The sequence below is a fragment of the Sarcophilus harrisii genome, chromosome 2, assembly GCF_902635505.1.
Source record: "Sarcophilus harrisii chromosome 2, mSarHar1.11, whole genome shotgun sequence".
NCBI classification, from domain to species: Eukaryota; Metazoa; Chordata; class Mammalia; order Dasyuromorphia; family Dasyuridae; genus Sarcophilus; species Sarcophilus harrisii.
In genome coordinates this window covers 651,398,072-651,423,619 of record NC_045427.1, presented here as the reverse complement: position 1 = coordinate 651,423,619, position 25,548 = coordinate 651,398,072, and the positions used below count along the sequence as shown (strand labels likewise).

At 44.6% G+C, this 25,548-nt stretch overlaps 1 protein-coding gene across 1 annotated transcript in view; it reads right to left on the bottom strand.

The window, feature by feature from the left end:
- Positions 1-8,140: 8,140 nt before the first annotated feature.
- The window catches only part of PTEN (phosphatase and tensin homolog), a 72,190-nt gene continuing 54,782 nt past the window's right edge, over positions 8,141-25,548 (bottom strand). The window contains exons 6-9 of the mRNA XM_031956985.1: positions 20,846-20,987; positions 13,185-13,351; positions 10,996-11,223; positions 8,141-9,329 (exon numbers count right to left, since the gene is read on the bottom strand). Coding sequence (XP_031812845.1) covers positions 9,144-9,329; positions 10,996-11,223; positions 13,185-13,351; positions 20,846-20,987 — 723 coding nt within the window. The 3' untranslated portion in view covers positions 8,141-9,143. The remainder of the gene's footprint in view (positions 9,330-10,995; positions 11,224-13,184; positions 13,352-20,845; positions 20,988-25,548) is intronic.

Below are 25,548 nucleotides of genomic sequence, written 5' to 3'. Positions count from 1 at the left end.
AAGCAATTTTAACTTTTCAGTTTTGAAGACTTGTATGAACTAATGCAAAGTGAAGTAAGAAGAACAATTTATATAATAACACCAACATTGTAAAGACAATTTTGAAAGATTTAGGAACTCTTATGAAGTGATCCAGCCATTCTGGAAAGCAATTTGAAACTATACCCAAAGGGCTATAAAAATGTGCATTCCCTTTGATCCAGTAGTCTCACCACTGTCTGTGTCCCCAAGAAATCATGCAAGAGGGAAAGGGACCCACATGTGCAAAAATGTTTGTGGCAGCCCTTTGTGTAGTGGCAAAGAGCTGGAAACTAAGTGGACACCAACAGTTGGGGAATGGCTGAATGAGTTATGGTGTATGAAAGCGATGGAATATTGTTTTATAAGAAAGAACAGGATGATTTCAGAAAGGCCTGGGAAGACTTACAGGAACTCATGCTGAGTGAAGTGAGTGGGACCAAGAGAACATTGTACACAGTAACAAGCTGTGATGGACGGCTCTTCTCAGCCCTTCAGTGATTCAAGGCAATTCCAACAGACTTAGGAAGGAAAATGCCTTCCACATGAAGAGAGAGAACTATCGAGATTGAATGTGGATTAAAGCATAGTATTTTCACCTTTTTTTTGCTTTCCTTCTTTCCCATGTTTTTCCCCCTTTTGGTCTGATTTTTCTTGCATCATATGACAAATATGGAAATATGCCTAAAAAGATCGAACATATTTAATCTAGACCAGATTGCTTGCTGTCTTGAAGAGGGACAAGGTAAAGGAGAGAGGGAGAATAATATAAAAGACAAGTCTTACAAAAATGAATGTTGAAAACTACCTTTACCTGTATTTAGGGGAAAAAATACTATTGAGGAAAAAATAAAAAAGGTTTAGGAATTCTGCTCAAAAATGACGATCAACCACAGTTCCCGAGAACTCCTGATCAAACATACTATCCTCCTTTCCAAGGAAGTGATGGAACATAGTTTGAGAGCTATTTGTTGTTGGTGTAGCTTCAGGGGATGGGGGTAGGGAGAAATATGACTAAATTGGGGATTTTACTTGACTACACATGTTTAAAACAGATTTGTTGGAGTTTTTTGCTTCCTAAATGAGGGAGGGAAAGAATTGAGTTCAGAGTGAATTTTTTTTTAAAGAGCTTCATTTCATTCATTGTATCTTCCCCTCCTTCTTCCCATAAGATCATAGATTGAGAGCTGGATGAGGATTTTATAGGTTGCCAAATACAAACCTCTCATTTTACAGATGAGAAAACCGTATACAAGCTATACAGTATCTTGTCCAGTCACACAACGGATATTATCCAACAAGATTTCAAGCCAACTCTTCTTGATGCCATCCATGTCTAGCATTCTTAAAAGGTGCCCCACTTAAAAGATAACCTCTGCTTCTTTTGTCAAAAATTATGGGGCTTTTTAATGCACAATTTTAAGAAGTTTGTTCCATTTTGAAGGTTTTGGGGGAAATTTTTCGTGGGAATTTTATTCCATTTTTATTTATCGTTGGGAAAATGAGGCGACACATTTTAAAAATCAAATTTTGGCTTTACTCAATTCTAAAAATGCACATTCACTGACAACTTTAGATAAGAACCATCTAACACTACACTGAGTGCACAATAGCTATGACCTCTATGTAGTTCATTGGCCAACTTTGTGCCTTGACGAGCTTTAATTTTCATTTTTAGGTTTTTGCTAAAAATGTCAAGCTTACCTGTATATGATAAATGCAAAGAGTATCAAATTGAGAGTCCAAAGACTCACGTTAAAATCTTTACTCCTGCATGGTCCTGGTTTGGATACTTTAAGTCTGCTGGGCCTCAGTTTACTCAGGTGTAAATTAAAGGATGTGGACAGAATCATCTCAGGTTTTCCTTTTAGCTCTAAATTCTTGATATATGGAATCATAACTAAGCTAAAGAAGCTGAATTTCTAAGTTTAATGGCTAATGCATTTCAAAATCACCCTAAAGCTATTTCTGTCCAGCCTTTGGCGAGGCTGTTAAATAGGAACAAAAACTGAACAGTTAAAATTGCTCTGCCAAAAACTGGGGGAGGGGTTGTTAAATGGTCCAATTCAGATATCACAAAGTGGTCACAATCAATTGCTTAAATCTCATCTCATCATCAGCAGAATTTTTTTAAACTTCCTTTCGTTGCTAGTGTTCCTAATACTATGACCTGGGAAAGCAGTCTGGCTTATCATTAATTATGGAACAGTTGGCCACGACATGGGTATTCAGTTATTGCCTTAACAATAACAAAAAGTGTAATAAATTTCAGGGCTCGAGGAAAAGAAATGCTTGTAATGAAGCTTTAAACTGAAATAGGAAAAGTCAAATGCTTAGGTGGAATTTAAGAATATTTCTAATTAAAACTATTTCTAATCATATGAAGAGGTGCTCCAAATCATTACTGATCAGAGAAATGCAAATTAAGACAACTCTGAGATACCACTACACACCTGTCAGACTGGCTAGAATGACAGGGAAAGATAATGATGAATGTTGGAAGGGATGTGGGAAAACTGGGACACTGATGTATTGTTGGTGGAATTGTGAACGAATCCAACCATTTTGGAGAGTAGTTTGGAACTATGCTCAAAAAGTTATCAAACTGTGCATACCCTTTGATCCAGCAGTGTTTCTACTGGGCTTATATCCCAAAGAGATCTTAAAGAAGGGAAAGGGACCTGTATGTGCCAAAATGTTTGTGGCAGCCCTGTGTGGAAACTGAGTGGATGCCCATCAATTGGAGAATGGCTGAATAAATTGTGGTATATGAATATTATGGAATATTATTGTTTGGTAAGAAACAATCAACAGGATGATTTCAGAAAGGCCTGGAGAGACTCACATGAACTGATGCTGAGTGAAATGAGCAGGACCAGGAGATCATTATATACTTCAACATCAATACTGTATGATAATCAATTCTGATGGACGTGGTCTCTTCAACAATGAGAGGATCCAAATCAGTTCCAATTGATCAGTGATGAACAGAACCAGCTACACCCAGAGAAAGAACACTGGGAAACAAGTATGGACCACAACAGAGCATTTGCACTCTTTCTGTTGTTGTTTGCTTGCATTATTGTTTTTCTTCTCAGGTTATTTTTACCTTCTTTCTAAATCTAATTTTTCTTGTGCAGCAACTGTATAAATATGTACACACATACTGAATTTAACATGTACTTTAACATGTTTAACCTGTATGGGACTACCTGCCATCTGGGGGAAGGGGTAGGGGAAAAGAGGGGAAAAGCTGCAACAGAAGTTTTTGCAAGGGCCAATGGTGAAAAATGACCCATGCAAGTGTTTTGTATATAAAAAGCTATGATAAAAAAAGTAACTATATTATCTGTTCTGTTGTGACACCTTGTCCTTCTAACCTGAATTCAATGATTATCAGAATGATAGTCTAATTTATATTAATTTTTTTGAAGTTATAGAAAAAAAAACTGTGTAGATGAAATCATCAGATTTCTCATCAGGTGCACAACTAATCAGAAAAATCCCAATAAGCTTGCAAAAATGAATAATGAAGATTAAAGATCATGGGAAACATCCTTAAGACAGAGACCAGCCAGCCTAAGAAAAAGAGATCTCATATTTATGATGACCTACCATTATTACTGTTATCCTGTAGAAACACCCATTTTCCCCACTTCCCCGATAAAAGTCTGATAGGCTTTTTAACAAAAATGCTTTTGGACTAATGGAAAAATAGAAAAACCCTGGGGAAATCGGGATTTATATTCTAAACTTTCAAACTATTTATTAAAACATTGTATTAATGGTCTATTGACGGGGCAGCTAGTGGGTAGAGTGCCGGGGACCCGAGTTCAAATCTGGTCTCAGACACTTAACTCTTCCTGGCAGCGTGAGCCTGGGCAAGTCACTTAACCCCAACTGTCTCAGCAAAACAAAAACAAACAAAATTGTTTATTGGGCGTGAAGTAGGAAGGTGCCATTACAAATTTACACATTTTACTGTATCTCATTTTAGGCCCTACCTAGGAACTGATTGGGGGATGGAGGAGGGGAAAGGAGAATGAGGAATTTCTGCAGGGCTCTAAGAGATCTGTAAATCCAAATCACCCAGAGACTTCAGAGATCTGCAAATTGGCAGAGGAGATAGAGAGGAATAGTTCATGTTGGAGGGGTTACAGGGGCTAAATAATTGTGAATTTTATAAAGTCACCAAAAGGTCCATATTCTTGGACTTGGAGGGAACATTACAACCTATAAGCCAAAGTTTATTCATCGATAAGAAGTCCTCATATACAGTCAAGTGTTATAGCAGCATTTTTGTGACAGCAATAAATTGGAAACAAAGGCAGATGGGGAAAAGTCTGGCATGTGGATGTAATGGAATTATTGGGCCATAAAAGGACAAATTTTGACGCATACAGACGAAAGCATGAGAAGATCTATGTAAACTAATGCAGAGTGAAGTAAGCAGACCAGAACAATAGGCACCACCACAAGGTCAATTAAAAAATAAAAGCAAACCCAGCCACCACTAAATAGCATCCGTGAGTGCTGCGTAGAGATTTACGTAGAGATGCTCGTGGAGGGGAGGTCCAGAGTGTGGCTGTGGTCCTCGTTCAGGCCGTCCGACTCCCGCGGCGCCATTTGCTTGGAAGGGATACTAGAGGGGTTGGCCATTTCCTTCCTTGGCTCATTTTACAGTTGAGGAAACTGAGGCAGAGCAAAGTGACTTACCCAGCATGACACAAGCTAGTGAGGCCAGATTTGAAATCAGGAAGGTAAGTGATCTCTTGCACCTATTTTCAGATATTTTTCAATGTGTTCTTATGTTTCCTTTTTTTCTATTTATAAAAATATTGCTATATAAGACAGGAAGGAAGGAGAGGGAACACCGGGGAAAATTAGGGTGATTAAAAGAAATGCATTTTATTCCTGAAGCAGCTTCCTCAGTCCAAGGCTCCAGGAGCAGCACAAACACCTAAGCAGGGCCACTCACTGTCCTTGCCCAGCACTAGTGATGGTGACGTTCCGGCGAGCCTGGGGGGGGGCCCATGAGGATCACACAGCGTCCCACCCTGCGCTTTCTCAGGGGAGCCCCGTGAGTGAGGCACTACTGTTGGCAGAGCTGAAGGCCCTCCCCCAGGATCTCCCCAACAGTGTCTGGGGCAGGGTTGCCCAGGGCTGTCCCAGAGAAAGCATTCGCACCCCTCCCCAAGCTGGGTAGTTTTGTCCATCTCCTACCATCCTCGCACCCAGCAGCCCCCCACCGTCCATTTGGGCCAATCCCTGCTCGACAGAAGGGGAGGTGGCCAAGGCCCGGAGTTCTGACCTACCCAGGGATCCATGACCCGCAGGGACGGAGCCTGGATGCAGAGTGGGACCCTGCTACTGAAGCCCAAAGCACTCGCTCTGGGCCAATACCAGAACCCATCAGGCCTGATCCAAACCCCCACCAAGCCTGCCAGGTCCCTCCTGTGTCCTGAGGCCCGCCAGGACTCTCACTGCAGGGGAAGGTTCTTGGTCCGGTACCAAGGCCTGCGCGGGACCCTGTGAGACCACTCGTGGGGCTAGTAAGCCTTCTGCCAACCTCCAGGGAAATCCAGACCGCTTACGCTGGAAGGACCAGCCCGGGCTTTTTCTTTGGTGCTCTTAAATCAATTTCAAAACCAGAGAGATCCATCCATTCTGGGCCAGGGGCTGGGAATACCCAGCCAGCGTCTCGAGCTCTGGCCTCCTGGTCAGCGGCTCCGTGCCCGCCGGATGCCCGTCGCGCCTCTGCAAACACGCCCCGCTCGTCCGGTTACCCGCCATTCACACCCGGGCGGCCGGAGTCCCCAACGCTCCCCGAAGAAAAGAGGCAGCCAGTGACAAGAATGAGACTTTAATCAGTTTTAAGTGGAGTTTATAACACTAAGAGATAAAGGGTTAACAAACACAATAACAAATGGACAACTGATTTGTATGAGGCATTAATTATCCTGTACACATCGAATGGTGGTTGTGTATCCTCAGTGCATTGCATCACACACGGAGCCACTGAGGCACAGCACTAGAGTATCTCAAGAGGCTGAATCCGAGTAAGGCTGTTGAACAGACTGGACTTTTTTAGGATATATACTCTATAGGGAAACAGACTGAAAATGTGAGCGGGCAGAGGAGAGGCCCCTGGGAAGGCCCGCGTCAGGGCCCAGCTCCGCCCCTTCCACCTGCATGCAGGACGCGCTCTAACAGTATTTAAAGGTGAACGAGGCACTTGGTGGCAACCACAGCCATCGTTAACATATTGCACACGTTTTCTAGAACTAAAACACAGACCTTGCACCCTAATGTAATTGTTTAAAGCTGAAACATCTGAGGCTGCCTGTAAACTCCGCTGAGGTTTACAGCCCGCGCCACAGCAAATCATCTTAACGCTCTCTGTCCAACTGCCCTTCAGTAATGGTGGCAAAAAGAGTCGGGGGTGGGGGACGGGGACGGGCGGGGGGGCTCCAGGTGACCGGGGATGGCCCAGGGCCCAGCGGGGAGCTCTGTGCAAAGGGATGGATGCCTTCAAGTAATTTCAGACATGTAAGCTGCTGCACATCCAGAAATTGAAGCATACAGTCCAGAAACTCAAAGAGATGAGCTACAGAATGCATCTCAGGCTACTTGTGAATACTGTCATAAATAAAGTTTTCATAAGGACTCAAAAAACCTTTCAGTCGCAGTAATTCTTGTCAAGTTCTATGGGGATGGTAACTGAAATAAAGTATAGGAGAGTATTATAATATATATTTATATATATAATATATATATATAATGCCATTTTTCCATTTCCAATGACTACACCATAAAATGTAAGCAAGGCTTCTCAAAAATGCGGAAACATTCAGAATTGAAACCCTCATTCAGACCTTCACATTCCAAAGGAAAAGGAAGTAGAGTGCAAAAGCCCATTAGAATGTCACTGCTTCCGACCCGGGCCTCAGCGGGGCCCGGTGGAACGACACAAATTCAACGTTAACGTCTTGAGCCCAAAACTGGAGCGAACAGTATCCGTAACTAAAAGTATTTTAAAGCGTGAACATTGAATTTAGTCAGCAATACTTGGTTTGGGGGCGAGTGGTGGGGTGTCTATCTCCTGCTGGACAGTTTCACCAGCGTGGCTTGTGAGCGCCAAAGCACTATTGATTTTTTTGGTACATGAGGATAATTAAATATAAACGTGTAAATCAGACGAGCTGGGGGGGAAATGAATCGTCAATCTGCCAAATGAAATCGACCGACAGATCTCCACGGCGTTGCCTTATTTCGCAAGATTCTTGCGAGGACATCCTGCCGGATCGGATCGCCATCCAAACTTTACAAAACGCTGCTGGACTAGGCCGAATGCATTCTCAATTCAATACATTAATGAGGTCAGACCACAGCTAATGAACAACGTCAGCACCAATGAGTTCATTGAAATGGGATTTTACACCAGAAAGAAATGTTATTCGAATTTCCTGAAGATAAAAGTCTAGTTTGAAGTACGCCAAATTTCTGGGGGGCGGGGGGGGAAATATCTGAAACAGCATCCTCCCATCTGCTATACTCTACCAGTTGTACCCCGCTGATCTCCTGGAGTCTGGGCCCGCTCGTTCTCTGGCAACGTTCAAAAGGGAAGCGCAAGCCCTCCTTCCGACTACAGCCCTCCGCACCCCTGCTACGACCCTGCCGGGTTCACCAGAAATCGCTTTTCCGAACAGCCAACGAGCACTGTACCATCAGGAGGAGAGGAGACACGTTCTCTTGGGCAGTGCCGAGAAGTTCCTTGTTTCCCGTTTACCGTGTGTCATGGTCTTTCTTTAATATATAAATATTCTAGGTGCTAAGTATTCTTCAAGTAAAATTCCCTAACAGTTAATGACATTAAAAAAAGTGTGCAAAACTGCAAAACTCATGGTGATAAAATGTGTGCGGTCCGAGGGCGGAACAGCTGACAGCTAGGTGACTGCATCAATGCATCGTGAGTCTCTGGTCTCACTTCCCGGGGAGCCTCCGAAGGAAACTTTGGGCGCGGCGTTATGGCCGCGTTCCCACTCAAGGAGGACGCAAAGCTTGCGGGCGGCACGTGAAGCAGCCACGGCAGGCGGGCGAGCCGGGGGGGGGGGGGGGGGGGGGGGGGGGGGGGGGGGGGGGGGGCTGATGTGTGGACTGACAACCTCTGACCTTTAGCACTGGCCTCGATTACACGGGAGAGGGAGCGGTCAGGACAAGCGAGAAAGCACATTTCAGAGAGCACTGTCAAGGTTTGAATCGTGGTGTTTGTCTCCAGCCTCCACATTTGTATGGTGAAGTCATTGTTGCTGTGTTTCTTCTTAGCTAGGACCCCCCCTTCGGCTTAGACCCCTCACCTGTGGGGCTCTAGGATGTTGCGGAAGGTTCATTCCTGTACCCCTAATACAGAATCACTCCTTCTAGCTGCCTTTTCTAGCACCAATATGCTTAAAAAAATAAAATGCACAAACAACAAGCAGTGAGAGCGGCCAATTTCTCCAATGTCCAGGATTAATTACTGTAGCATGCTAAAGAAAGGTGCCTGTAGAACAGCTGGAGATGGTACCTGGTCCAGAGTCCAGCATCAAAGAGATTCCTTTCTGAGCATTCTCTCCACCCCCCTCAACCCAATCCATGCAACCACAACGGAGTCGGACCCTTGGGGAAACTCCTCGCCACCAACTGCAGCCCTATCTGTCGCCACGGGAGTGCAAAGGGGCAGGCTGTGAACCGGGACAGCTCGGGGAGCTCTGAAGCCACATCGGGAGGGGACAGAACACAAAGGGACATCCCTACGCATCACACACCAGGTCTGCCTCCACTTGTATAAAACTGGAAAAAGGGAAAGTGCCATCTTTATTTTTCCTAATTGAAACTTTTAAGTGTCCTTTGAACACAAAAGGTATATACAGATAATAACGAGGCAGGCGGCCTCCTTCCCACGGGACGGGACGAGCATGGCAAGCCTGTCACCGGTGGAGAGGCCCCGACGGAACTGGTCAGGGAAAGGTCATTGTTCCTATCACTGGTCAGCTGATACAATGTCCTATTGCCATTTAAAAAAAAGGTCCTTTTTCAGGTTCTTCAAGTTTGTCTCTATTTTTCCCTCTTGATAAAAAAAATATTCAGACTTTTGTGATCTGTGTGTGTTGATCTTCATCAAAAGGCTCGTTCTCTGGATCAGAGTCAGTGGTGTCCGAGTATCTATAATGATCAGGTTCATTGTCACTAACGTCCGGGGTGACTGAAGTGGAACTGCTGGCCTCTGGGTTTGCCGGCTCCTCTACAGTTTTTGTGAAGAAAAGCTTCACCTGGAGGACAGAGGGACAAAAGCAAAGCCCGGTAAACACTCGGCGTAAGGTGAGGGCGGCTTCCGGAGGGCCCCACTGGCCTCATTCCCCCCCCACCGTGGTCTATACTGGCGTCTGACGGCCCTGGGGGCCAAGAGCCGCTCCAGAATACCGGGCTGGGGAGGTCCTGCGGGTGCTCTGCGTGGGAACTCGAAAGCGCTTTCCCATCCCCAAGACAGACGTGGGACTTAGCCGCCCACACATGTCCAATTAACCCAGAATGCACTTGAAATGATAAATTTTTACAATAAACAAAACCGGCAGAATTATGTTCTTTGAAAGCGGAAAAGCGATACGCCAATGGAGTTTATTATAAATGCTGGACTTGAAGGAAAACAGCGTTCAAGTGCGTGTAAATAAAGAGGGGAAGGGAGCTTCGTTACAGAGAGTTCTAGGGAGACACCGAGGGAAACGGGCCTCGGACCCTAACGAGCCATGCCATGCAAGGAAAGCCACTTAATCTCTCCGTGCCTCAACTTCGCTGCCTGGAAGGGTCTCAGGGCAGGGGCAACGAGGGGCACGGAAGGAGAGACCTCACCTGGGGGACCCATCTGACATGCAGGACTTGGACGGTCCTTGACACTCTTAGGCACTGCCTACTTCTTTCACCTGTGTCCTCAGGCAGGTCCCTTTCCTTGCTCAGTCCTCAGTTGCCCCCAGATCCCTCCAGTTCTAATGTGAGGATCCCCGACAGCCCCAAAAGAAAACGCACTGAAATACTCTGCTTAACTAAAGCTGGAATGAAGGACCCACATTCGGATCCAGATCTTGGCCAATGGTGCACAGCAAAGGAAATTTCTTGCCTTTACAAACAAAATTCAGCCTCAGAGTCAAGATGAAAACAAATGCTAATTCAAGGGAATGAAAAAGATCATTCTGATTTGAGGTTCAAATTCTGGCTGAATGGCAGAGTGAGCTGCTCCCTCTCTTCACTTCATCAAGGTGAAAGACTTCTCAGCTCCCTCCCAGGCCCAGATTGGGATCCTTCTCTACTGTGGCTATGGAAGCAAGCTCATGGAAGGCTCATCCCTTCTGAGATCACTCTCACTTTCTCCCATCTCCCCTTTTCCTTCTCTTCCCCACCCCCAAACACCTTTGTTGCTGTCACAAACAACTTTCCCAAATAAACATGGCATTTAGAAACAAGCCATTTCCCCCCTCAAGCATACTTTTTTCTGCTTGCTACTTATTCAATGGGATTCAGCCACAATGAACAAGATAGCATCTTGATCAATGATTCACTGATTCACAGATTTAGGCTAAGAGAGGCCAGAGATCATCTTATCTGATCTGTTTGTTTTACAGATGGGGGAAGGGAGGTCTGGAGAGTGAAGGTCCAGTTTAAGTCCCAGGGGCATCCATGGAAGAATCAGAAGCTCAATTCAAGTTTTTAATTGAGAGACAGCTCTCTCCTCTGTACCCCCATACCCCGGCTTCTGATCTCAACTACAGAGTGGGCCGGGCCTTTTCAAATAGAACTCACTGAGAATTACCACGTTTCTGTTGCTTCTTTAGAAGTTTCTCAAGAACTTGAGACAGATCCTCAAGCTAAAAGAAACGGAAGCCATTCCTTATTTTTATGTCTAATTTTAAACCTGAAAACCTCCAGAAGGAGTAAGTTACTGACCTTAAAGTTTGGAGAAAAGTATCTGTTGGCCTTGTCTTTATTCGCTTTGTCAAGATCGTTTTTGGATAATGTGAGTATGAGATATTCTTTGTCATTATCTGATCGCTCGGCGCTGCCAATACTATCAATCTCTTGATCACCACAAAGACTTCCATTTTCTACTTTGTCTGAGTTTTCCTCTGGTCCTGGTATGAAGAATGTATTTACCCAAAAGTGAAACATTTTGTCCTAAAACACAAAAACAACCGATAAGCTTGTTTACCATCCACTGAAGTAAAGAGCAAACATCTCTCTCTCTCACACACACATACACACACACACGACTGTCATCAGAGCACAGAGAACTCCCCACATAATATTTACAACAGGTTAAAAACACCACGTAGGTGGTCATTCATCTTCACCCCTACGCCATTTTCAGGTCAAGAATTAGGATGATGATAACTGACCGGGTTTAAAATATAAGCCAACTTTTCCCCTTCTAAGCTGATGCCCAAAGGCACTGGCCCCAAGCAGCTGCTGTGAGAGGGGCTTCCCTGGCTGCCTTTGACAGGAAGCTCTCTGGGCGGCCTCTCAGGGCACCCCTGGTCCAAAGGGCAGTCTCTCTCTTTCCTGATTTCCATTCATCCTATCCGTCTATTTATTGAACCAAGAGGTTCACCTCATTTTTTAAGTGCTTATGTCTGCCTAGACAACCCTTTGCAGACCTTCCTAGTCCAACAACACAGTTGGTTTTCAGAGAGAGGGCAACCAAATTGCTCTACCCATGTCATTAAGTCAGTGACCACAGCCTGCCTATGTCAGCCTTTGCTAAGAGCCCAAGCCGATAATTCTTACAGATTTCCAAGGTGTCTGTCTGGACTCTGTAACGCTCAAAGGCAAGGCAAATCTCTATCCTGCTCTCCCCCTCTGTCCATCTCACAGCCAAATACCAGCAGCAAGAAGGAAAGACTTGTTGAAAAGAAAACCACATGCCCATTTCAAGCTGCAAAGAATAACAGTGCGAGAAAAGAGGTGGGATGTAAATATTTAATCCCATCTCTACTGGTCAGTATTTAAGAAATGCTGATCTCATGTTATCCTTCTCCCTCCTGGCCTGGAGGCATCTTCCCACATCCTCTACTGTCAGATCAAGCCCTATTACGTGGCCCTCTGCAAACCCTGGCTTATATTTATTCCCTAGAAAATATTCCTGAAGTCTCAAGAAGAAACATTTCCTATTGAAAAATAAGATATAGCTTTCATGTCCTTTTATGTCTTTTATGAGGAATGGGTGGAGAAAGACATGTTCTGCTCCAACTATTCATGTTACTCAAGTTGTTTAAGAAAACCTTAGATGAGTCTTAAAAAGCTTAGAGAAATGTGGATTATTTTATGGATGGTCCCTGGCCAAGTGGACTGATGGCTTTTTCTCAGGGTTCAGTGACATGCCTCACAGACACCGACTTCCCAAAATACTCCCTATATTCATCTAACTTTCCTAGCTGTTGGAATTAAGTTCTCCATCAATTCCTAAGATTTTGAAATTTCACCTTTTTGCTCTTACAACTTAGGAGTCTTAGGGGGACAGCCTTAAAACAAGCTAAGGATTAAAATAAACTAAGCTCTTTCCATCATGAGATGTACCTATGAAAATGCTTTTTCACAAGCTTCTGAGTCCAATGAGGAATTAAAAAAAAGAAATCTTAGAAAATTACTAACAGTCCCCCCATTCTTAACCAGGGTCTGTATTTTAAAACTCTTACATAATACATCAAGATTCTAAATGGAAGGCCATTTGAAATGGGGCTATGCAATGCTCTTAGTGCTGGCTGGACAGTGTGGCAAAGGTCAGGAACATGTCCCTTCCTAAATCAGAACATGTCATTTGCTTAACCTTCCCCTTCCTGCCTCTTCCCCACTGACATTCCTTCCTGTACCAGCTAACAGATCTCAAGCATTCATTGGGGAGCAAGAGAGTAAGTCAAATGCCTTAATGCCCAAAACCTTTTCCTCCAAAAAGAGGAGAGCATCAGAAGCAGGTAAGTAATTACTCCGAATCTCCTGGCCTAATTTCATTTAGAGTTGTGACCTAGCAATGGAAGAACTGAAGCCATGTCTTCCCTCCTGCTCCTGCTTTGTACCACCAGCCCAGGCCCCTGCTCCTGCCCGGCCTTGGGACGACTGCCCAATAAGAGCAAAACACAAACCTTCTTGAGCATCTTGTTCTGCTTGTGGAAGAATTCCACCTTAATGTCACCGCACACCGGCAAAGGCTGGGGGAATTCAAAGTACATGTACTTGTCTTCCCGCCTTGTGGGCCCTGAAGGGGAGGTGTAGATCTTCACCTTCAGCTGGCAGACCACGAACTGAGGATCTGTGTGGGGAAACAGCCAGAGTCATTACAGAGCTTCCGAACCCACTCCCCGCCATCCCAACGTCCTAACGTCATCGGGGCCAGATGAAACTGGTCAGCAAAGGAGCCTTTCCAACACGCTGCTCAAGCCATGCCTTTTAAAAATAGCTCCAGGTGAAAGCAGGTTATATTTGTTCTTCCCTTGTGGATATATAGTATATTTCAAGGTTTTGGTTTAATTAAAGTTCACGCCATTAAAAAACAATCTAAACATTCAATGTTTCTAAAAATCTCTAAAATGTTTTCAATGCTCCAGAAAATTTGATTTCACAAAACAAAAGTAGGGCGGTGCCCCTGGATCCCAAATCTTGGCTCTATCATTTGATCTTATTGGGCATCGATCTTGATACATATTCACGCCCCCAAAATAAAGAATTTTTTAAGATGAAAGGAACCATAGGAATTAAAGATTGTTTAGTCTAGAACCATAGACTGCAAATAACTGCTCTGAATGGTTGAAAGAAAATTGCAATGAGCACAATTACCAATTGTTATAGAGTGAAGATATGAAACTTGGAATGTTCCGACAGTATAAACATATAAGCTTTTTCTTTTGGAAACATCTAGAGTTAAATAACTTGCCCAAGGTCACATGGCTAGTTAAGCATTTGAGGCCATATTTGAATTCCAGAGCCAATGCTCTACCTCCTGGGCCAACCAGCTGTCCCCAAAGAAGCATATTCCAAAATATTAGCCCCATTATAGGCTCTAAGACTATATTTTATTCTTACAAGGTATGTAAAGCCAGAACCCAAACCAGGGAAAACAGGAAGGGAGGAGACATCCAGCAGAGAATAAAAGGGAGGGGGAAAAAATTAACAATAAGCTAAAGAGTAAGAATTGCAAAGAATGTTTTGCTAACATCTGCCATGGTGGCAACCCATTTTCTCTTATCTTAAGATCATTCTGGCAAAATTGAGCCTTTCAGCACACCATCAAGCTACACATTATTTTAATTCCCTCAAACAAGAGCCTTGTAGGTTTATTTTAAAGGCATCTTTTATGTTTATATGCACAAAGCAACAGATGAATCTATAAAAAATAATTTAAAAAAAGAAAATATAAACCGTATCAAATTAAAGAATGTAACTTTAAACAATTTCTTCTTTTAGTATGTGAAACTTGTTAAAGCTCTTCTTTCCTTTCTATTCTAGAATTTAAATCTGTACTTGTCAACAACGAAAAGATGCCCATTATTAGAGAAACAGAAAGTTTCTCTAAAAATTAAATTTGGAAAAAGTGACAAGTGTATATATAGCTATTCTCATGATGGAGCAATTTCTGAGAGGGAAGCTCACCACCTAAGAAATTAGCAAAGGAGACAGAGACAGAAATTGTTTTGTTCTTTGCTGAAATCCAGACTGGTAAAGTGGTTAGTTCCCATTGGTTTGGCCCTGTTCTAATAATTTTGTTTTTCCCTAAACAGTTTTCAAAAGAACTTAAGGCTTTAATAAAACTGATTCACTTTGAAACAATGAGGAATGGAAAGAGAGTAGACACCTACCAAATGAGGAATGAATAAGTGGTAATATGTGTGTGCATTCTCAATGGGGGGATGGGGGGAAAGAAAGGGAAAGATTTTGGAACTCCAAGTTTTAAAAACAAATGCTAAAAACTGTTTTTACATGTAACTGAAGAAAATGAAACACTAAATAAATTTAAGAAAAAGGTCAAAAAGCAGCATGTGTGCTGGTAGAGGGTTTGTCTTGGCAAGAAAAAAGGCCACCTCTTCAGGTGAGAGGAGTGAAAAGGGAGCCACTGTGGTGGAGGGCACAGAGGCCAATCGGGGAACCCTGGGGAGGGGCCAGTTGGATTACAAAACATTCATCTGCAGGGTATCCAATCAGCACAAGCAGTAACCAGTTGTGCTGAGGCTTGGCAGGGCAAGTTTAATGAGGGATGCAAGGGACTTGAAAGGATAACGTCCAAGGAGCTACCAGGACAAGGGAGAGAGTGGACAAGAACAAAGGGAACAGGGTCGTGTGGCGAGGACAAAGAGCAGGGTTTAGGGGGAGACATAGGACACCCACCGGAATCACGAGGGCATCTCAAGCCCCCAACTCTCCTTCCCTGATGACCCCCCTTCTCTGATGAGCTTTTCTTTTTCCATTTAGGCTCCCAGCTGGTCCATGATAGTGATTACACACCTACTCTGTGACGGGCCGTGGGGATACAAAGGAAAACCTGGTCCCCGCTCTCAAGGAGACAACATGTAGCTACTTAAAAGCACATGAGCCAAATGCGGACCAAAGTGGCAGGCGACCACCGAGAATTAGCCAGTTTCCTATTGTGGAGCATCCCGGGCGCTCTCGGCTCATGGCTCTCACCTCTGATAAATGTCATCCAATAAAGTTCCCTTTGGCAGCCTGGGGCTCAGGCAGCGTGTCCGCCAATGGGTGCTGCCTTCTGCAGAGAATCCCCCGTGTGGAAGGTTGCGGTGGCACCCAGCGGGTGGCCCTTCCTGAGCTCTGTGCCTACCACAGAAGGGAGTCAGGCCTTGGGCAGGAGGTAGGGAGTAGAGCAGCAGGTGCCCCGACAACAGCCTGGCATGGACAACAGCAGGACGCAGCCGTTGGCATTGTACTAAATAGCTGAGACTTCTTGCTCTGTTCATTGTAATCACCACAGAAGTAAGCAAAAAGCCTGGAGTGACCAAGTGTCTCATTAAAATGCTTCAAAAAGTTGTGACACTGTTGAGTCCAAGAATATAAAGTTCAAAAAATGTCCCCCAAATAGATTTTTTTTAAAAACTATGTTAGGGGTCATGAGGGAGCACAGTGGACAGAGAGGATCTGAGTTCAAGTCCAGTCTCAGATATGTGATACTTACCAGCTCTGTGACCCTGATTGCCTAGCAAAAAAAAACTCCCCCAAAACAAAAAACAAACAGAAAAAGGACAAAACCCAAAAACAGAAAAAGGACAAAACCCAGAAGCTAAAAATCCCTAAAAGAAATCATAAAATATCACTGAAGCACAAATATTACTATGTTAAAACAATCAATGAATACACAACAGGACTATGTTTTTAAGCACAGAAATTAAAATTTTAAAGAGAGAAACAACATCAACTTCCAACCTGTTGGAAAAATGAAACAAGTTGTCTAGGATTGAAAAATTATCAATATTGCCTCTATTAAAAGAAAGGCATCTACAAGGAACCTATTTGTTCAGTGTCTCATACTCGCAATATTCTTCCTTGCATCAACATGTTCCAAAAGAAAAAAGCTGCTCTCTTGGCAGGGTTGGAAACAGGACTCTTAAAACCAAACCAAAATTGCTCTGGGGCCAAAGAGGAAGAGTCTCCTCTAATTCGAATAGAAGTCTTGGTCCGGGGAAGGAGACAAGGGTCTCACGCCTTCACAAAGTTCATTGGGCATCATGGAGAAAGCAGGAAAACCAATGAGAAGTGAGTCAGTTTTCCTGGCTCTCCAAGGAGACAGGTGACATGTGGGACCAACCAAGCATTTACTAAGAAGCATCGACATCCCAGAGCCCCTGCTGGAGCAGGGAAAGCGCCCGGACTAGCCAGACACCTCCAACAAATCACTGAAGTGACCTTCAGTGCAGTCTCCTGTCTGTCAAACTTCATGGGACTTTTCAACCCAAATGAAAGTTTCCCTTCCACCCTCAAAGAATACTCCTGCTCCCTCCTCTACCTCTTCCTTCTTGCAACCAAACTCCTTGGGAAAGCTGTCCACACTCCTCAACAGTCTTTCCTCTTTTCTGTCATCTGACCTTCGACCTCCTGATTCAAAAGAAAACTGCCCCCCAAAGTGCCAACCATGTCCCTGCTGCCAAGCTCTGCGGCTCTCCCCCACCCCTGCAGCTTCTTGCTGCCATGCTTCTAGGCTCCCTGACGTGTTCATCCCCATCCATCCTGTGCTCCTCAGGGGCCCCCGGGGGCTCAATCCTGGCCAGGCTTCCATCCTCTTTCACATGGGATCACCGAGTGACCACCCTCCTCGGCCATTAGGACTCTCCTCTACACGTGAGTCTCTCTCTAGCTGCCAGACTTTTCAAAGCAGACGTCCCAAAGACATGAGCTCAGCAGGAGAGAGAGAACCATTTTTCCTGACTGACCAAACCCTCTTCTGAAGTTGCCTGTTGTTCTTGACGCCTGCAGCATCCTTCTAGTCATCCAGGCTCCCAAATCGGCCATGGCACAAACCCGATCCATCGCCCAATCCCGATCCATCGCCCAATCCTAGCTTCTCTTGCCAGAGGTCCCTTCTCTTCACTCCCACTGCCACATCCCTCCTCCTTTCTCACATCTTCCCACCACAATGCTTTCTAAGTCTCCCCATCTCTTATCTCCTCCATCCGACTGTTAGCTCCTGGAGGGCAGGCTTTTGCCGTTCTTGGTATCCCCAGCACTTAGCACAGTAGCCGGTACAGAGGAGGCACTTAAAATCCTGTTGATTGATGCAGCGGCTTAAGCAATTTTCCTACTGCATCATCTTTCTATTTGATAACCCACAGCGGTCCGGGAACATCATTTGGATGACAAGTAAATTCTTCTGTTGAGCACTTAAAACCCTCCCCCACTGCCAGGCCTCCACAAACTTCCTTTCCTATACGATTCAGCAAGAATGACCTTCCTGCTCCCCCCCCCCCCCACCTGACACTCCACCTCTCTGCACTTCCTGTTCAACTTCTGCCTCTTAGACTCAGCCCAAGGGACACCTCCTGCAGAAGGTTCTACTTGAACCCCATCCCATTGGCTAAGGATTCCCATAAGTACCTTGGATTTTGCATATATGTAGTTTGCAGATACTTCATCTATCTATCGATGCACACATATACCCCAAAACCTCATAGACTAAGTCTTTCAAGGGTTTATTTTTTGGGTCTGTGTTCCTTGTATACCATGTGGCACATAGTAGGTGCATAATAAATGCTTACTGATCATGTGGTTGATGAAGTTTTTCTAAAGAAAGCACCTGGCAAATTGAAAAATAAAAATGTCTCATAAATGTGAGCTATTACTAAAAAGTCGATCAGTCTGTCAATAAGCATTTATTAAACGCCTACCACACGCCAAGCACTGTGGCTACAAAGAAAGGGAAGAGTTAGTCCCTGTTCTCAAGGCACTCCCCGATTTAACGGAGGAGACACCGCGCAAACTACTCTGTACAAACTAGATAAACTGGAAACAATTAATGGGCACATGCACTGGTGAAAGTTTTCACCAAGTAACAAGCTCTTGGCTGCTAAAGACTCCCCCTCAGTGGACTACTCATGCTTCAGTAGTGTCCCCTCCAGGGGCCAGAATGAGAAACAAAAAAGGAAGTGTTCCTTCCTCCCCCCTGCCCCACCCCAAGGTCGACAGTTGCTTGGGAGACGGGGATATGCACCTCTCTCACGCCACTCATCACCCCTCTTCCTTAGTGCTTTCTTTTCTATTTAGTCCAATCTTTCTGTAATCAATGCTCACCCCAGATGTTAAGATCACCCTATAGTCACATAATCTCATGCTTAGTTTATAAAAAAAAAAAAACAGCCTGGTGGGCTCCTTCCCTCTCCAACACAAAATCAACAGCAGGCTCAAATTCAAAGAGAAACAGAGGTTGCTAATCCAGACTGATTAAGAACCCCTGCAGGCCACCCTTTCACTCAGAATGTCCTGCTATCTCTGCTTTTTGTTTTTATCCATTTTGTTAATTCCCAACAATAATCCCATTCAGTTCAGACTGCCCTCAGGAGTGTTGTGAGCTGTGGAGAGAAATCACTGCTGTATGACACGACCAGATCAATTTTCCCCAACTACATCTCTGCTTAGATTCTTCCCCCGCTCAACAGTGTTGGGTGGATCGTTTCTGCTTAGAATAAATCCAAGCTCCTTTTGCTGATATTCCAGCTCTACAATCTTCATTCGCTTCTCTTGCCTCCCACTGGCACCCCGTGCAAAGCTGCTCCCCGCTTCTGCCTGCATGTTCCCATGACTGCCTTTGCTCCCAGAATGCCCTTCTTTCCTGATCATCCTGGGCCTTCAAGGCCCAGGCTCTGATCCTTTCAACATTCCCAACTCATCCCGCTTCCTGGACAATTCACCACATAATGCTCTGTGGCACATCTCCCAGAGTTTTTTTATTTGTGACTTAAATGTTACATTAACTCACTTTTCACACACTGAAGATTTGTCTTAAGTCCTAAACTGCCTGAGGCAAGAACACCCATCCCTACCCAGGCCAGCAGCCTTCCCCAGAGCTGGCATTCAGTGCTGATGGAAGGAAATATCTCTGGAAACTTCTGATCAGAACAGAATTTCTGATCACATACTTTAAAATTCAGTTTTTCCTTGATTCCAGAGTACTTTAAAAAAAAAAAAAAAAAAAAAAAAAAAGATTCTTCTAAGAAGGAGCTATGGTCTCGAGGGGCATGGAGGACTAACACAAAGGTCCGCAGAGCTTCTTGAGTTCAAGCCGCTCATTTTAGAGGAGGAAACAGAAGCTCGAGAAGGGAAATGATCAGCAAAGTTTTGAACCCAAGAATTAACCCTCAAATCTGATATCTTTTCACTACACCAACCTCTTTAGGAATGTAAAAAGACACAAAGTGGACCACAAAAAGGCTGACATACTAGTGAGAAAGACTCAAACCAAAAATGTCAAAAGAAAAATTAAGTTTACAAGGTGAAAAAAAAATGTTTTTTGGTGATGTAATATTGTTTGGAGTCCATTTTTAATCATTTGTATAGCAGTTTTGCCCAAGAAGAGTAATAGAGATATGAAGCAAGCAGCAGAATGAGACAAGCTGAGGGTGGAGGAAGCTCTCCTCCCCCCACTCTGCCAGGATTAGGCCTGGTAGCTCCATCCACTCAAAGCCCCCCAACGACCAGTCAACAGAGGATCCTGTCTTTGGCCAGATGATCTTTCTTAATTTTGACAGAAACAGCCAGAGTGAGCGCTTTACAAAGGTGAGCACTGAAATCCAGACTCCCATGACTCTCTCTGGTGAAGGCCTTGCTGCCCAGACAATTGAGAAGCTGGGCTAGGACGCCAGACCAATAGCCTCAATCTCTAACGAGGCATCCCACCACTCCGGCTAAGGCGGCTGCCATGATTTTAATCTGGTAAATTAGTAACTCACATTTAGATGCCGCTTTAAAGATGACAAAGCTCTTTCCTCAGAACATCCCTGTACGGCACCAAATGAGGCCCAGGGAAGTTGTGGTTTACATTGAGACATTTTGGTCATCTACCTCCTCTGTCTATTCCAAACCCTGATACTAGGTAAGATACAAACAAACAACACCTACTCATAATCATCACCACCCTTTTCCTACTTTCCTAAAGTCATACAAGAGACATCTGAACTGCTCATGATGCAAATCCCTCTCTTGCAGCCCAGAATAACATGCCCGTTCTACATAAATGTCCCTTCCAGATTTTTATGTGGTTTCCTAGTTCTGTAAAACACAAAATTGCAAAAAACGAGAAGATAAAAGTTCTTACTGCAAGTTCCACCACTGAACATTGGAATTGTTTCAAACATCATCTTGTGAAAGAGCAGGGCCACTGGTCTGTAATCCAAATGGTGCTTTAACAGGTGACTATAGTAATACACATAGCGCCTCTGGCTGGGAATAGTCACTCCCTGTAGAACAGAAAGAGAGAAGATAATTGTAAAATAAAGAAAGAAAGAAAAAGTTAAGGGCTTTATCAGTTATATCATTAAATGTACCAAATTAGCCACCAAGTAACATATACTGACATTAAAAGACATTAGAAATGTTATCTTATGGTGTTTTTAAAAATCCAACCAGATCAATACTAGTATTGATCAAAACAGCATGTTCAGATTATGTTATAAACAGCAGCATTTTAATCAGAACCCCCAGTTATCCATCACTAAAAGTCTTCTTGCAAGCACGTTTGGCTTTGGTCCCTGAAGTAAGCAAAACAAGGTGCGTCAGCTCTGGAAACAGAGATCCCCTAATCTGAAGCCCCATGTCAGAGAACCTCCAGTTCTCAACAAGTAGGGTCAGATGGCTCATAGCAGCCTGGAAGCAGCAGACCAAAGTAACATCAGTCAGTCCCTAATCAGGAAACTGCTCTTCCTATAGATGGGACCTGCTCTAAGGACTAAGAAACAGATGAAGAGAAGAAAGGTAGGACGCTGGCTCAGGCAGAAGGGTGGTCAAAGTCCAACACAGAGATGACTCTCTGACCCTATGGGGAATAAGCAGCCTACCCTGGAATATGAGGCTGGTCTGGTCAATTCAGCAGCTATGGAGACACATTAAACACCAATTACGAGGCTTCTGTAAGAGGTCAGCTGGGAGGTGAGAAGGCCCTGGAGTGAAGGGAAAAGATGCTGGGGAGACTGGTGAAGTAAAGTCAAACTGACAAGTTCGGTAGATACAGGCGCCAAGGGAGAGCTGAGGATCTGTGGGGTGTTGGGACACACTTATGGGAAAGCCAGTTCCCAATGTCCAGGAGGCAAAGTGGCCCAGGAGAGGCAGCAGGGCTGCTACCCCAAAGCTGAGTGTCACCTTCAGAGAGTCAACACCTGAACCCCCTCTTGGAAGAAAGGGAGAGGAAAAGGCTCAAGTCTGGGCCCAAGCCTTTGGGCTAAATCTCAACAAAAGGATACAGCACAGACAGTACTCAGAAGGTCTGTGCAAGAAGACAATGGAGTGTAATAGTCTATTTTCCTAGAAAAGGGTTAAAATTTTGTAGAAGTTTGGGCATTTGAAGGTATACGTTTAAGTTATTAGATTTCACCTCCTGGCTAAAGCCCGACCAGATGAGGCATCACTTCACTTACTAGTTATTTAACTTCAAATGAGCACAAAGCCAAATGTTTAATGCAGTAAGAAAAAACCCAACAGCCCCTGGCCAGAGAAGGCGACCTGCTCACAGGAACTCTGAGGAGCCAGTCCCTGATGGATGAGAAAAGGCCCGGGAGGTGACAGAGCCAGGAGGCAACAGAGTTGGGACAAGAGTCAGAACCTGGAGCACGTGGCATCTGCAAATCACTACCAGCAGATTAAATCCAAGATATATACAACTAAATAACCGCCTTGCTTTTTAAAAAGTTTTCACCTTTTATCACATTTATTTCAAGTGCGATGCCTGCTGTGCCTGCCGGGGCGGTCCCTCCAGCAACCTCGGAGCCCCGTCCCCCCTCCAAGGGGGAGAATGCCCCACTTGCCCTCCTCTCCTCGGGGGCTCACGTTAGTTAATCTAATTCCACATTCGGAAGTGCCCGGATCTGGTCCGAGCTCAGGACAGCCTCCAGAGCTAGGCCCGTCCCCCTACCGCCTCAGGCCTCTTCAGGACTGGAACAGCAGCCTTGTTATTACTGCTGCCCTTGCAGCACGGGCAGCCCAGGCTCTGGAGACAGGACGTGGAACCTACAGGTTCCTGGCAAGTCCCTTACGCTCTCTGGTTCCCCATTCCTCGCCTCTAAAGCGAGGGTAGCCAGACGGGAGGGTGTCTGCCTCACCTCTCACCTCCTTCCAGTCCTCTTCCTCCCCTCCTTGTCTCAGCCGCTCCGGGCCACCCATTGCCAATCCTGTCTGCACACAGTCTCTCATGCCTGGAAAAATCTCTTACTAATTCTGCTTCTGTGTCTATCTTCCTCCTCCTCTTCTTCCTCCAGAGCTCACCCTCTACAACAAGCCCTGACTGCTCTCCCTTAATCATATCAGGGATTTCCCTCTAGGCATCTCTCCTACAGAACTTGGGGTGTGTGCAGGGGGAGCTCCATGACAGCAGGGACCCCCAGGACTTAGCCTGGGTCTGGTACACAAAAGGGGCTTGTTGCTGACTCCCAGCCCTAGACCAAGACTCGAGGGACTACCTGGGGATCAGTCACACTGTGTTCAGGAGATAGTTTCCATACAAAGCTCCCTGAGCTTCCCGGTGTATAAAGAGCTGTGACCCTGGAGACAACCCTCATCTATCGCCCTCATGAATGCATTCTCTGCTCCCCTCAATGGAGTTTCCAAACCTTTTCATCTCCCCCCAAGCCTCCCCTTTCTCAGCTGAGATCTTCACCTCCTATTTTCAAGGTAAAATTCCCAGCGAGCCCCCCTCCTTCCTCTCCCATCCCTCGGGCCCTCTCTCCTCCTTCCCCCCTTCTCACAGGAAAAGGAGGCCTTACTCCACCCTTCAAGCCCTTCCATTCCATCCGGGATCCCCCAAGGTCTCCCCCCCTTTTCAACCCCTCCCTCTCTAAACATTTAGAATCAGTTTCTTTATCTGTAAAATCAGCATACTTCCAATAGTACCTAAGCCTCACATGATTGGATATGAGGATGAGCTACTATATGTCAAGTGTTGTGTAACCCTTAAAGCACAGCACAAATAGCAGCTACTTCCAATCTTATAATCAATGAATTAGATCCCAGCAAAGAATTTCTTTTTGCAGAAATCCAAGGACACAAATCTAGGTGAGGCAGTTAATTAGTTAGAAAACGATCTCAATTCCACAATGAGATCATAAGCTAGAATAAGAAATGGGTTTAAATGCGTTTTAGCTCTCCAATGCAATGTGGTCTACTGACTGCTGGTGTGAAAGAAAGAAAAAGACAAGATTTCCATTAAATACAAGACCTACTACAAACACAACGGTTAAGGAGACACAGCTGTAAAACAAGACAAAAGGAACCACAGGATGAAGTAGGTGCTCCAGAGAGATCAGCAAGCATCTGGCTGGGTCACACTGAGCAGATCCCATGGGGACATAGGGCCAGTTCTTAAGCAGAAATCATCACCTAAGACCTCTTCTGCTCATAAACAAGTGATCCGGAAATCATATTCTCTAAGAAACTGCTGAAGGGATTGATAATATTTCAACAGACGAGGCAAGGCTAATGGGAGATGCAGCAGCTAAGAAGCTCTCTCAGGAAACACAAGGATTTGGTTTCTCCAGGGACTGAGCTAACACAAAGAAGGAAGCAACAAAGTCAGATTTTTTGACTCCAAACACGAAGAAAGCTGTAACCAACTGAAGTTGTTTGGATATTTCAGTCTCTACAGTGGAATTTTTATTTTACATTGGAAACCTGAGTAAGGCGATATAAAATCAGAAATAGGTTTTCCCTTATTGGTAATTTGGAAAGAAATTAGATGAAACTTGCAAGAAAAACTGAAGCTGTCTGTCTATATGTAAGGCATTCAGACTAGGGCTTCTTAAACTTTTCCCAATGAAAAACTCTTGTGACCTTAGTTATATAGATATATAAGATAGACATAGAAATCAAATACTTACTAATAATATCTCCTCCCCCCCGCATTCAGTTATGACACCCCCAGATGGGGCCACAATCCACAGTTTAAGAAACTAGAATTTAGAGAATTACCAAAGAGCACTGCACCTTTACTGGGAGAGGTTAGTTTTTTACATTTTTTAGAACCTCAGGCTTTTCCAGGAGAGTAGCTACAAATCACATAGACCATCCAAGGAGGCCACCCCTGACCAACTCGGGCACCGAAAGAAGGAGGCCGGGTTACCCCAACAGTGCAGACTGCGCTTGACATAAAGCAGCATTCCTATCAATTCTTCCCCTCAGAAAGACTCACTTCATAGTTGTAAATAGACTAATGACAAGTTTAGGAACTCACGTTTAGACTGCTGAAAAAGCAAAGCACGGAATTGTAAAGTTACAAAATATCTCAGTTTAATGTCATGACAACGTCAGGCTTTCCTAAGAGTATGGGGCAAGTTATCTATCAACTTTGTGAGACAAATGGAAACTGACTGGAGGGAGTCTAGTGGAAAGAACACTTGGCCTGGGTCTCCTTCTGCCACTTCTAGTGAGCCTTGTGTTCCAGGCAAATCACAAATTTAGATTGTTTCATGATTTGTAATGTGCTATCTTAAAGCTGTTTCAAAAAATGGTATTTGGTAAACTGAAAGTGTTTTATAAATGTGAACTAGTATGATTATTCTCTAAATAGGTCACAGTTTCAATTTTTCAGTGTAAGGAAATAGATATGCTGGCCCTCTGGGAGTTCAGTTTCTATTGGAAGGATGACATGTTCCCAGGGAGGGACACGAATGGACAAACAAGGGATCAGCCTGCAGCGGGATCCGGGAAGAACAAAGGCCCTTGCGTGAAATGCATGTCTTCCTACAGGAGATTTGGGACACCAGAGTGCCACCCAGGAGCTGACGGCTGCAGACTGTCTCTTCAAGCTCCCCACTC